This window comes from Balaenoptera musculus, chromosome 17 (genome assembly GCF_009873245.2).
Source record: "Balaenoptera musculus isolate JJ_BM4_2016_0621 chromosome 17, mBalMus1.pri.v3, whole genome shotgun sequence".
NCBI lineage: Eukaryota > Metazoa > Chordata > Mammalia > Artiodactyla > Balaenopteridae > Balaenoptera > Balaenoptera musculus.
Window position 1 is genome coordinate 22,159,298 of NC_045801.1, and position 14,548 is coordinate 22,173,845.

At 37.8% G+C, this 14,548-nt stretch overlaps 1 protein-coding gene across 1 annotated transcript in view; it reads left to right on the plus strand.

Annotated features, from left to right (window-relative positions):
• EIF3H (eukaryotic translation initiation factor 3 subunit H) overlaps positions 1-14,548 on the plus strand; it is an 86,925-nt gene that overhangs the window by 59,269 nt on the left and 13,108 nt on the right. The window contains exons 3-4 of the mRNA XM_036830418.1: positions 12,703-12,870; positions 14,401-14,500. Of these exons, the coding sequence (XP_036686313.1) occupies positions 12,703-12,870; positions 14,401-14,500 (268 nt within the window). The remainder of the gene's footprint in view (positions 1-12,702; positions 12,871-14,400; positions 14,501-14,548) is intronic.

Here is a 14,548-nt window from a genome sequence, read left to right on the forward strand (position 1 = left end):
GTTAGGGTTTCTAGACCATAGTTTTTAGTGAAACTGACTTTGTCCCCCATTTATCTCTGGAATATTAGCACCTGAAGGCACAATAGAGATAGTTGATTCCAATTTCAAAACCTAGCAAAGAAACACATGAATTTTTATTCGTGGGGGATTTTTACCTGGTCCCTGCCTTAACTCTTTTTTTTTTTTTAAATAAATTTATTTATTTATTTATTTATTTATTTATTTATTTATTTATTTATTTATTTATGGCTGTGTTGGGTCTTCGTTTCTGTGCGAGGGCTTTCTCTAGTTGCGGTGAGCGGGGGCCACTCTTCATCGCAGTGCGCGGGCCTCTCACTATCGCGGCCTCTCTTGTTGCGGAGCACAGGCTCCAGACGCGCAGGCTCAGTAGTTGTCTTGCCTTAACTCTTTTAAAAAATGTCAGTTTTCTCACAATGGTAATCATTGCCATTTTACTACTGTTTATTATGATCACCATGACCATGTGATAAGCATTAATCCAAATCATTTTTTCATTTGAGATACATTAAAAATTAGATGATTTTAAAACTGTATTTTTAAGGGCAGTTTGGTTATTTGGAGGTTTTCCTCTGCTTTATTTTATTGTATTTAATGGCAAAGCCAAACATGCCATTCAGGTCTGCTGTTTTCTCAGCCTGCAACTATTCTTCTGTGCTGTATTATTTTGCAAAGTAAGAAGCCAGACCTTTGATTCCCAAGCTTGATTTCCTGGTTGTTATTAACAGAGATAGTTTGTTCATTTTAAAGGCCCAGAGAACTATATGTGATTATCCAGATATTTTCTTTAGGGAACATTAAGCATTTGAGTAGACCCAGGAATGCTGGCTGTCAACCTGCTCCTCTCTACTAGAATGTCAGCTGCAGGAACCTTTTCTGTCTTTGCCCTGTTGCTGGACAGCACCTAAAAGTCCAGCACATTATAGCTTGAAATAAATACTTGCTGTGTGAATGTATGAAGGGGTGAATGTATGAAGGGATGAATGTATGAATTTGCTGTTCAAGATTTTTCTTCCCCAGAATATAAGGAGGAAGCCTCTGTAAGCTGTTTGCATTGCCTTTATCTGACCATCAAAATCTATTGTGCAAGGAAGAGATATATATCCTTTGGGGATAAAAGAGGGGTTTTTGTTGTTGTTAAGGTGATATTACCTGGTTTGAAAATGCTTTGAAAGATTGCAAATGGCACCTTTTTTCAAGGCTTGGCATACCCAGCTCGCTCTGTATCTGGACACTGCATTGAGGGACAGTTTTTTTTGGCGGTTTGAGTGGGGGGTGAACAATCTGAAACAAGTTCAGGGAAAGTAAAACAAAGATAGTTAGCCTTTTCCTAGATAGTTATTTATGCTTCCCTAGATATTTATTTATTTATAGTTGTGCAGTGTATTTCTGTCAGTGCAGCCCATAGAGGTTAATTCTATTTCAAACATCTGGCAGGATCCTGCCTGCCAATTGCGGAAGAGAATTATTTGGTCTGTTTTGTAGCCTTCCAGCATCTTTCTGTAATACTTTTCTTGCCTTTCAATGATTTTTACTTCTTGCCTGTACGCTGTTTCATCTTCCTCTCTAACCCAAGAGGTCCGCCATAGAAAAGCATCCTTAGGAACCTCAGATTACATAATGACGACTGATTAGACAAGTCTCAGTAATGGCTTCTAGAGATCTCTGTGTAAAAACTCCAGAAGATAACAGGCTTACTGAGTTGCTTGAAGATGGTTTTTAGTGTGTGACTGTAGAACTGTATTTCAAGGAACGTTTGTAACATAGCAGGATAAAATTTGTGCTAAGTGTATTTTTATAACATAACATTTTTGCTAGAGCTTTCCCCCCAAATGTGTATTCTTCTCAAATGGAGAAAGGTTACCTCTCCGTTGGGATCACCACTCCTTGCCTTCAGAACAGTCTTAGCTTACTAGCTCCGGTCATATCACCTGGTGGGTAAAGGGGTGTATTTTCTCTTGGGAATTACTAATCTAAAGCACAGAGTTGTTTAGATGAAGCCTCCATCCAGCTTCCCACAGGACGGACTTCCTGGTCTTGGTAGGACAAGGGTAAAAGTGACAGTCTGTTGGGTGTCCTGCTGGGGTTTCCTTGGGACCTTCGGCCTGTCATTTTTACTCTCCCTGAATGGTGTGTCTTTGGCGATCTCAGTGCTGTCTGTGCTACTGTTTGGCTGCCCCTGAACTGAATTGATCACTGCTTCACATCTTGCCTCCTTCCCACCTTCCCCCTACATGTGCACAGAGGAGTGGAAGTTCCCTGAGAGCCAAGACCACATTTGGCTTGTTCTCCATTGCGTCTCAGTGCTTGTTACTCTTTTTTGGATCTTAGCCCCTTTGAGAATTTAGTGAAAGCTTTACACCCTCTCTCCACAAAAGTGCATATTTGTATGGTTTTGGGAAAAAGATATTGTAACAGGAAAAGTAACACGGCCTCATTGAAAACAAGCCACAAGGATCAAGCCTCAGATTTATTGTGGTGGCTATGAGGGCTTCTGCTTGTTTATTTTCTCAGCACAGACCTCTTTATTCCTTACCCCATAAAAATGAGTTTGCGTGAAGCTGAGTGTGTAGGGGAAGAGATGGGGGCAAGAAAGGGTTGGATGGAGAGTGTGGTTACAAGTACTTCTGTTTCTATGATATAAATAATCCATGGGAAATTATTTGCTCTTCCTCACCTTTTCTTTTCTTTAACCCCTGTCACTTTACATTCTTGCCCGCTTTCCCTTCTTTGCGTTGCAGTTAAGGCTACTCTTAAAAGATTCGTGTCCTTCAAGCTTTCTTCTTATAGCATCTTTAATACTGATTTTCTAATCCAAATTGTCCTGATGTTTGAAGGTAAAGGGCACTGTCTTTGGACAGTTGAGGCTGCAGGAGTGGATCACCCTACCAAGTGATGGGTGGCACGTTAGAAAGCTGTTTGCTGTATTGAACTGAGCTGAGCTCCGTCACTTGCGTGGGCAGTATTTCCAGTAACCTTTACTCAGTCAGTGCCTTGTGTAAGGTGGCACTGCTGCTCACTCTTCCTTCCCATTTCCCCCCGTATTCTCAGCACGGTTTCTAAAGCCACCTGTTGGGGAGGGGGCAGGGAGCTTATTTCCTTTATTTGGAAGAGTTACAAATGCAATCAGGAGATAGAAACTTATATAGCACAATGCAATTATATTGTTGTATACCCAGTAATAATAGAACACCCAAGATTACCTTTTCTCGAAATCTAATTTCTGTAGCTTGTCTCTTTATTGACTCTGTTCTTTATTGTACTGAAAATAATTAGCTTATAGTTTTAGTGTCTAAGAAGTATTTTTTCCTTTTGTAATCCTTTTTCATGGTAGACTGTTTTTTGATCATATTCATATTTGTACATAAACTTTCCTTTGACTCAGATAAATACCATAACCTCTAGATTATAAATAGCATTTCTGAATGATAGGTGATGGTGGAAACCCACTGAGCTCTTCTTGAGGTCATTCAGTGCACCAAGCTCTTGTTGCTAAGGCTTTCATTTATCCTCTTTACTACTTCATGAAGTCGATACTGTTTTTATTCCCATCTTACAATGGCAGACACCTAGGCTGAGACAATTTGTCATAGGTCACACAACTAATATATGTTAAAGATGGTGTCTTAGTCAGCTTGGGCTGCCCTGACAAAATACCATAGACTGGATGGTTTAAACAACTGGATGGTTTAAACAACAGGAACTTATTTTTCAGTTTTGGAGACTGGAAGTTCAAGATCAAGGTGCCAGCAGGGTTGATGTCTAGTGAAGGCCGTCTCCTTGGGTTGTGGCTACCTTCTCACTGTGCCTTCACACAGCCTGATGACCCAGTACTACCTATGGATGGAGAGAGGAAGCAAGCTCTGAGGTGTCTCTACTTATAAAGGCACATACTCCATTGTGAGGGCCCTACTCTCATGACCTCAACTAAAACTAATTACTTCCCAAAGACCCTGTCCCCAGATACCACCATCACATTGAGGGTCAAGCTTTTAACCTATGAATTTGGGGTGGGTCACAGTTCAGTCCATAGCAGATGGTATTCAGACCAGGTTGGCTACTTCAGATTCTGAATAGTCTGGTACCATATTCTGTTCTCTGCTCCCACAGTTTAGGAGCTCTGGTATCCAGATTATTTGGTGACCATGTTAAGTGTAATAATTTGGCCAGCAAAAGAAAATGCTGTTGATACTTGTGTACGTATTCCTTTAATATTGTATGTATTGCACGCTTCTTTTGCCGAAAACCATGGAAAATAAAGGTAAGAATAAATAAGAAAACAAAAATCATCTATGATCCCACTCCCCGGAGAACTGTTGCCATTACCATTTTAGCATATTTCTTTCTAGTTTTTCTCTTTCGGAGGAGGGCGCAACCTAGGTTACTCACATATTCTGCTTTTTTTCCTCCTCTTGGCATCTCACGAGCATTTTCCCAGTTAAAATTTTTAGAAACATTCTAAATGATTTTTGCCTTGGAGAAAACAGATTTGAGAGTTACTAAGAAAGTAGAGGACTATATGAGCTGAGTGTGGGAGAAGGTGGACAAGATTGATGACTCAGGGCCTCTCACTGAGGGAGAAAACATAGAATTAGTAGGCATGGAGGGTGGGATTGATAAAGTCAGTGTATACTTTTACCGAAAAATGCTCGTTAAGCAAACAGCCATCTGGACTGGAGGTAAGTTTTTTAAGTTGCCATCATCATATGGTCGGAAGTGGAAACCACCATTTTCTAGGTGGGGAAGTTAAGGTTCAGAGAGAGAAGTAAATGCGTTAATTGACCACCAGCTCCTATTGAAGAGGGGGTACCTTTAAAGCTCATGTCACTGTAACTTTTATCAGGCTCCCAGCACTGATACTCAGTAAATGGTTTCAGAATGAACAGTATTGCTTGTATACTGCAAACAGTACTTCCAAAAAATGATCATTTGTTCTGTATTTTGAATATTTAGTGCTCACTACTGATGCATCCCATTCTGTGTTTTGAACAGCCTGAGTTTGATAGGTAGTTTCTTACAGGATGAAGCTATTAATTCATTTTCGTAGCCCTTTCTTCTTTTATTCCCCTGCTGCTGCTGCTGCTGCTGCTGCTGCTGCTGCTGCTTGTAACTTGTACAAACTGTTTTCTGTGTTACGACTCATGAGCCATTCTTTCCTTGTTTTACTTTAAAAACCTAGATTTATAAAAAAGGTAAATCAGTTGTGATTGTTCTATTAGAGAAATGCTTTTGCTTCTCAAAAAACTGTACAATAGTTTTCCTTTGAAACCCCACATGAAAATTTCATTTTAGGCTTAAGAACGAGATAAAAGTCTTACCTACTTTGGGATCTTATGTTTTTCTCCCTTTGGATAATATAAATTACCATGTTTCCCTTTTTGATTTGACTGCCAGAGCCCAGAACTAAATTTGTGTGTTTTAACCAAAATATCTATGGCTTGCTTCACTTTGTTCAGGTCTCTGCCTCACCTTCAGTTTCCACCTTCTTTAATCTAATTTGTAATTTCCCTAGATGTGATTTTACTGGTTATGCTTTTTAATGCAAGCTACTTCATGTCCTTTGTGAACATGGTAAGATGGAGATGGATTGATTTATCTATCTATAATTTCCTAATAATTGTGACCCTTCTCTAGTACATTAACAACAATTAGGTTTTTGAAATATTTCTTTTAGTACCTAACTTTGTGCCAGCATTAAACAAGTACTTGATATATAGCTGTAAATATGACAGGGGCGTTACCTGTCCTCATGAAAGAGCATGAAATACATATTTTTCTAAACCCAGAGATTCTCATTTGGTCTTCTAACATACTGTGCTCCTAATTGTAGCAAGTGGTAGCAGTGGTCAGTAGGTTATTCTTTAAGTGAGAATTCTTCATGGTGATAGGTAAGGAAAGGGGGTCTATATCCCCTTGCTCCCATCAAAGTGAATTTACTTTGTTTGTGTAAACAGATCTCAAATGACGTACAATTAACTTAGTTGCTGTTCTGTGTCATTCACTTACGTGCATCTGTTTTCATGCCCAAGGACATAAATGTATATATATTTTAAAAATTCTCGTAACCTCAGAGAAATAGGATTTCTTGGCTGTCTTTCATGATTTGGTTAAGAAGATACAATATGAATTTGTTGCAGGATATGCACAGTATTTTCTGTGAAGAATCCAGTTTATTTCATAGGAGACTTCTTGAGATACATTAAAACCTCTAAAAAACCCTGATTTCCAATGATTTTCAAAGCTCTTACTAGTTTTAAAAGATAAGGTAGCACACACATCCTCTTCCTTTATTCCCAGCTTGGCATACAGAAGAAATTACTTGTCAGAATTCATAAACACTTTAAAGAAGAAATTAAACCACCCAGGACAAATGAACACTTTAAAAAATATTTCTGGTAAGATTAAGAAAGGCAGTATTTTTGTTATTTCTTTTTAAATAGAACAGGTTAATATCTAGGTAGAGTAGAATTTATATTGGACTCTATATTTCTCTATATTGTGAGAAATTGAACTCTTACCATAGTTCTTAAGCAGTCCCAGCGTGGCCTTAATAACAGGTGTATTAATTGCGGGGGGTGGGGGGGAAAGGATGAATACGTAATGCAGACTGGGTGAAGAGAATATGGAAGTTTTAAGAAATACGTACTCTGTAGTTCTCTCTACCCAAAGTAGACTCTTATTTAATTCTTTTTTCAAATGCACATTCTGTTTGCTTAAATCTACATCTGCTCCTAGCTTTGAGCATTGCCTGAAACGTATGTGTGGCTTGGCAGAAAATCTGATATGAAGAGGAAAGCACAGAATAGCTTGTCTTATTAAATGATGAGGCAGAGCCTTCACAGTTCATACCCTGTCTGCGCTCACCGTGTCTCATGGTGCTGCTGGGAAAGAGGGTTGTGACAATTTTCTTAAAAGCCCTCCTTAGATTAGCCCTAATGCTAGAACAGATATATTTTGATGTATTCCACTTTCCTGTCATGTTTGTTGTTATCATTGATTTGTTTCAGAGTTGTGGGGTTTTGTTTGTTTGTTTGCTTTTAAAGCCGTTTGCATCTCTTGGTTGAGCTTAGTTTGTTTCTTTGTTTCAAAGAGCATGTACAACTACATCTGGTCTCTCTTTGTTCCTTTTCTTGATCTGTTTGTGCAGGTCATCTTTGATCTGGTCCAGTGCTTAGTTTCAAATAGTAACACAGAATGCAGTGTTTTAGGAGTTTGATTACATGTTTGTGATAATTTCAACTTTGACATTTAAAAATCTTTGAAGGTGGTTTTATCACTTAAAATCTTACTGGTAGTGCAAAATTACTAGTTAATTTAGTGATCAAACATGCACAAGCTGTGGTTTCTGAAAACCTAGAAATTGTGTATTTCTGCTGTATCTCTATTATGCTTTATTGATTCAGAAATAATTCACTCTACACTTTACTAATAAAGAAGAGATGAGATTCTGTAAATGGATGGTTGCCTGGGCTTCGGAGTCAGAAAGTCTAAAGTCCAGTTGAGTCCTGCCACTTTACAAGCTGTGGTAAACAGCTTTTCTAAAAGGATTTCAGTAATCGTGATTAGCTCATTAGAGTTATTGTGAGGAATAAAGTCAGATAACATATGTAGACCACTTAGCAGGAAGTGTGACATAATAAGTGCTCACTAAGTGCTAGTTTCTTTCCTGGTGCTTAGTCTTGTCCTTTTCCTCCAGGCTATATCTATGTATATTTTTAATAAGATTTTATTGTAACATATATTTTTAAATGATTTGGATTTATTTGATACAATATTAAGTAGTCAAATAAGACAATAGATCCATTGAATTGTTTTTAATTTTTAACATTTAAATTAGTTTATTACTTGGTCCTTTAATTGTTCCCCAATAAGACATCTATAACCACCGCCCCCCCCCCCCCGACCCCGCCCAACAGTCTGCCAGACAGATAGTTTTGGAGTATGCTTCAGCTTCAGTTTTCTACTTTCAGCTCATCCCAGCCTGGCCAACTGTGGTAATTCTTTGTTCCTGTTTTTTGGCAATAAATTGCATTTCATGAGGGCTCACTTAATAAAATAAAGATGGTTTTTAAAATGAAGGTGAGGAATTGGAGGTGAAAAGAATGCTGATTAATTATTGTGCTGAACTGAAAAGCTTCGAATTCATTGTCCTTCCCGGTGATCTTAAGGGGAACTCATATCTCAAACTCTTGTTCGGTTGTTTGCCAGTGTGTGAGTCCAGATACAGCATTTAAATATAAGGCAGCATATTATTTTCAGTGTTTTCATATTTGGAGATAAAACGAGAGAAAGCCCAACAAATGTGGTGGATTTTTGTAAGGAATAGTTATTGGGCAGCCTGCCTCAGTTAAGACTTGTTTAGCTCTAGGCAGTTTAAAATTGACTGTTTTGCAAAGAGGGTATCTGGAAAAAGTGAATGTGAATACACTGGTGCCAGATTGCGGGCAGTTACTCGGTGTTGTAAACCAAGCTCTCCTTTGCTTGCGAGCGGCTTAAGCAATGAAGGCAATTGTAGAGTTTGAAGAGATTTATAAAACTTCACCTCATTTTTATAATCCTTCCAAATTTTGTAGCACCACCTCAATTGCATCTAAGTGTAGCTTTTGTATTAGTAATTTGAGTTGGCTTGGTAGTAACTACCAATTTGTCTTTGAAATTCATTTGCTGTGCACTGTTTCTCCTCAGTCAGTCGGCAGGGGGTTTGCTTTTTAAACTAACAACGTTTAAAATGTTCTTTCCTAAACTTCTCACTACACAATTCTGAGCCTTTCTGTTGAATATTATCATATTTTAAAGTAATCCCCCTCTCCCCAAAAGTTTTCCCTTGCTATTCATCTTTGGAAAGTTCTCCAGAAATATTTAGCCATTAACTCAGAAGTTAATATCGTTGGTTGAAATTGCCACTTGGGCTTCTGTTAAATACGAGAACTTTAGAACAAAAATGAAAGTGTCTCTAACCCTGAGCCAACTCGGCAGAGTTGCCAATAAATGCTTGTCTCTTATTTCATTGATCTGCATTAACTCAACTATAGGGAGGTGTGGCACTTTATATCAAGGAACTTTGGTTTTCTTTTCCTTCTCCTTTCTCTTTTGTTTCTTTTGCTGTAATTCTCTTCCTTCTGAGAGATAGGAGTGAACCTTATCTGTCTAGCCACATCTTTTCTACCCTTCTTTTTAAAACTCCAGTGGCGGGTGGTGGCGGGGAGAGGGTAAGTGAGGATGGCTGGGAATGAGAAGGAAATAGCACCAGCCCCTACTCACCAGAGCCTGCAGGCTGGGACACACGTCCTCACAGTCCTTTCCAGATAGCACGAGCCCTTCCCCTTTCTGTTTACCCAGTGTCCTAGCTAAACTGGGTCTCTTGTTTGTGCCTCACCTGCCCACCCCCGGTATCCCTTCCCCTCCACCTCCAGCATAACTCCTGAGAGGGACTAGACTAGCAGAGCCACTAAAGCAGTGGCATTTGCCTGGGAGATTAGAATCTGGAATGATCGTTCCTTATTTCCTGTGTAAAGTTTACTGGCATGTCACTGTATCACGACTTTTTTTTCCTTGTCAGAGGGTAAATGGGTGTCAGCTGGTGTGGCAGCTCAGCTCAGTTGATTAATGGGTGTGTTGGGAGCACAGTTTTGAGACAGTTTAGTGGGACAGTCTGCTGTGCATTTCTTATCCCCACTTAGGTTTACCGGGAAGCTTTTGTAGGGTTTGATTTTGTACTTTTTGAGAACTTGGATTGGAGGAGGAGGAAAAACTGTGAAAGGAGACGAGGGTCACATGTCTGTGTTAACATAAGAACAAGGACATAGACCTAAAAGACTGCAGAGATCAAAATTCACTTGGCTGTTTCTGAGTTGTCTCTTGCTTGCATATAATAGAACAAATATGACTTCTTTAAAAAAATTTTTTTTTATTAAATCGAAGTAACCTCTTTAAACTGTGCATTTATTGGAGCCTCATATGTGTAGTTCCAGCGAGGACTGGACCTCAGTGCACCCCAACTTCACTTTGGAGCTCTAGCACCCTTACCCTCACCTTTTCAAGGATCACTTGTAGTCTTTTTAGATCCTTTCTTGCTCTGATACCTCCAAGAGGACATTCATTAAAAAAAAAAAAAAAAAAAAAGTTGTGTTTCTTAATTTAAAAAATTGGGGTGGTAAGTCTAAACCTAGATGAAGAATGACCTGAAATTTCACATACGTTTTTTGTGTGTAATAGTGAAATTCCAGTTCATTGTAGATTTTCAAAAGCAATTTTATTAACTCACCTGTCATTGCTTTTAACCCTTAAATTTGTATTTTCATCCTATGAAAACTCTTATGACCTTAAAAATAAATTTTTATTAAAGCCTCGTAAAATCTTGTATGTCATGATTTTCTAAGCTGTGGAAGAGGAAAATAGAAGTGCTCCCCCCACCTCCAACCTCGCCCATAATATAGAGGTTTATTTCTTCATTCCTCAATCCCCAGAAATAAATACATTGGCAATTATTACAATGGTAACTCCGAGGGCGACAGGCTTCATTATGAATCATAGGCTTAGTATTTAGTCTCTTCTCTAGCTGAGAGAAACACTTCATTTTCCTCCTTATCGTTAACCAAGGGGCTGTAAGATGGGTAAGACTCTGGATGAAGAAGGAGTCTGGAGGTTTGCTACTGATTGTAAAGTTTTCTACTTCATGCATCCTGAAAATGCTATTATAAAATCTGTTGTATTCAGGCTGTTTGACTTAGTAAGATTACAGAATATTTTTCATAGGAAAGCACTTTTATTTTAATTATTAATGCATGCTACCTGCTTTAGTTTATAGAAAAGTCATTACTTGTAATTAGCATATCCAGTGAACAGTGTGGAATCGTAGCATTTTGACTGGGATGAGCTCTCAGATCTTTTTGGAGATGGGAAAACTGAGCATCAGAGAAGGACAGCAAGATTCCCCACGGCAGAAATCTCAGAGCCGACATGAGAACCTAGATCCGGGTCTAGGATTCCGGGTCTTTTCTTCTTTTCTACTATTGCCAGTTGGTAGAATCTGTCTTCTGCTTATATTACAGCTAAATTGTACATTGACAGATGTTTTAGAAGTACCAATTTTAAAAAACTCATCCTATAAAATCGTGTTTGTACTGTCAGTTGCTTGGTAATTGCTCCCCGTCTCCTCTTTCCTATCCCTTTAAAATAAATATTAAATTTAGTTCTGGCTCCTGTTTTACTGGTGATATTAGAATTTTTCATTCATAAGTTACATTTGATTAAATTTTACTAGCCAAATCAGTGATTTTACTTTAAAAGAGTTATGAAATTTTAAAGCAGAAAGAGACAATAGCGATGGTTCTATCCCAGTTTTATGTGGTTGATAGGAATCTGTTAAACTGGCTAGGAAGAGGGGTATCTTGGATGCTAGAGAGCGAAAAATTAAGATAAAAGATAATTGATTCAAGATTACCGTGTTAATTTTATACTGCTTCTTCTTGAGGCCATCATATTGTATATAAAAAGAAAACTTCAAAAAACACATAATTCTTGAGTAGTTGATGAGTTGGCTGCCATCTTTTATCATAAGAAATATAACCTTCCTTGGAATAAGCAGATTTATACTTTCTTTACCTAGTAACACGTGTTGAAAAGACCGTGTCCATCTGGGGAAGTTTCTTTTATACTTTATGATCCTGAATTTTGTTTGCTTTGTAAAACCGTAGTGCTATAACCAAGGAAGTGACAGACATTTAACTTTACTTTTGCCAAAACCTGATTAAGAGTTTTGAAAATGAAATGGTTAGATTTTGAGTTAAGCAAATATGTTTACTCAACACAGTCATGCATTTTTATTATAATAGAAATAGCTTGAATATTATGTTAACTATAAAATTTTCTCCTGTTTTACATATTTGCTACTCATTATTGGCCTATATTGCTTTTTAGAATACATTATTTATTATAGTGTCTGCACCCATTTTTCTAGTAATACGGCTTTGAGTTAATAATATACATTATAGTCATTAATTTGACATGTAAAAGTCATCCAACTGTTTCATTCTATACATGGCGATTAAAATATAACTATTCTAATGAAAAAAAATACTGGTGATTACTTAACACAAAGGAACACACAGACAAGAAAAAAGAATTCTTTTCTAAATTTAGCACATGCAGCAGGGGGCACCAGTTGAAGGCAAAAATGAATTCTTATATTTTTAATCAGCTACAGCTTGTATCCTGTTCATACTTAAATAATGTGGTAGTTAATTGTTTTCCTGTTGGTTTTCTTGATGGTTTTAACTTCTCAGTTCTAAAAGCTGTGTTGAAGACATCGATAACTACTCTCAACTTATTAATTCAAACATAACTTCTTAAAACCAACCAATTTAGTAATTACACAAATTTTTTCCTTAAAAGTGGAGACACATTTAATAAATAATTACTTGTTTGGAATAAGGCATTATTATCACATTTTTAATACTGTTTCTACAAAATGTGCTTTTGTTGATGAGAAAAGGAATGCCCTAATGATTTGAAAGCTTAATTTGTTTTCTTTACATGTGAAGCGAATGAATTTAAAATCTGGAAACCTGTTCCCTTTAGCTAATAAATAGTTGTGTAGAAATTTGTTTCCAGAAGGGCTTGTTTTTAATCTGGGTAATGTCATTACATAGTTTTTCTTTTGTCCCCCTCGTCCCCATCCTCTAGTCCAATATCAGATGGAAATGATGCGGAGCCTTCGCCACGTAAACATCGACCATCTCCACGTGGGCTGGTACCAGTCCACATACTACGGCTCGTTCGTCACCCGGGCGCTTCTGGATTCTCAGTTCAGTTACCAGCATGCCATTGAAGAATCTGTCGTTCTCATTTACGGTTAGTAGGAGTTTCCTTTATTATTCTTTTCTTCCCTTAATATTATTACTACTACTACTATTTTTGCTTTCTGTCTTTTCGCCTCTAAGAGCAGCCTGGCAGGCCTTCTCAAGTAAATACCAAGCCTGTTTCTGCAGCAGCCTCAGCAGCAGCTAAGTCTAGACAGGGTTTCCTTCTTTCTGTTTATTTTTCTTGCTATCAGAGCCCTGATGTGTACATTTTGGAATGCTGGAGTAGCTGCTTCATTTTTATTCCTCCATCTCCCCTCCCTCATTTGAAGGGGCTGGTGGAACTAGACCAGATGTCTAACAAACCCCGATTGCTAGAGTGTCTGGCTCTGTACGTGACTGACCAATCGTAACACAGTGTGCCAAGTTTTTTTTTATACCTCTGACAGCAGCGTACAAAACCTGGACTGTTTCTTAGCACAAAGATTTTTTTCTTTTCGGCCTATTTAATGGTGTTTCCTCAAGCTCTCCAGACCAGATGTTCTGTGCTGTATCAGAACTGTAGGCAATTTAACAGCTTTATAGCCTTCCCCCTCCCCAAACACTCACAGTTTGCCATATCTGGCAGACTTGCATATAGTTTCCAGCTGAGAAGTAAATGTAACGTCCTGAGTATCTGTCAGAAAAAATACTAATGAATACGATCAATCTTATGAGCTGCCCCCAAATTGTTTCAGTATGTTAACAATTGGATTACAGTAAAGAACAAGTTGTTAAAGTGTACTTATACTGGCTGGAAACATTGCATCATCAGACCTTGATGAATTTTCCACTTGTTTCAATCTATTTTGGTTTTCATTTTATCACCTATTGCTAAAAGTTTCACTGTGTTAAGTTTCAGGCAACATGAATGTTAACACAGGTTTTAGGCGAATATTGGCATGCCGGAGCCGTTATCATGCAGCAAGTGCTAAGCTCCCTTACTCACGGAGTGTTTAAGCAGTTAGCTTTGACAAAATTAGTTTCTCTAAAACTAAAGAGACACTTGTGATTGCACTTTGACTTTAGTGGTTTTGTTTTTAGAATCTGCTTTAACTAAAAAATTTGAACAGTGATTGTTAGGATGGATAAATTTTGGAAGGGCTGTTCATTTAAATTAGTGGACTAAGAACTACACACTGCGTCCAGTGAATTTTCATGTTTAATATTCATTAGTATTTTCCTTCTAATTATACAAGATGTATGTAAGATGTATAGAACATATGCTATATTTAATTCTTGTCAAGATTGCCGGTTCTAGCTGAGGAATAGATTTGAAAATAACTGTGTTTTTTTATCTTCTGTTTATACTTTCGGGAGGAAGTTATTCTGCCTATTATAAGTAGGATGATAGGTTCCTGAATTTTCACTTACTGTTTGCTATGCTGGTTTGAATCTGCTTCAAACTGTGTTCTGATTATTTATTTTGATCTTCGTTTTGCAAAGACTATGATAATTAACAGAATGTGCCCAGAACCAGTGTCATTTGGGCACTGGTAGGGACAGAATTCTTAGTAATTTCTTTTTCTTTTCCTTATTTGAGATCCCATAAAAACTGCCCAAGGGTCTCTCTCACTAAAGGCATACAGACTGACTCCTAAACTGATGGAAGTTTGTAAAGAGAAGGATTTTTCTCCCGAAGCGTAAGTGTTTGGGGGCCTATAAGGCATGTGTTAAGGATCGGGTGTTTT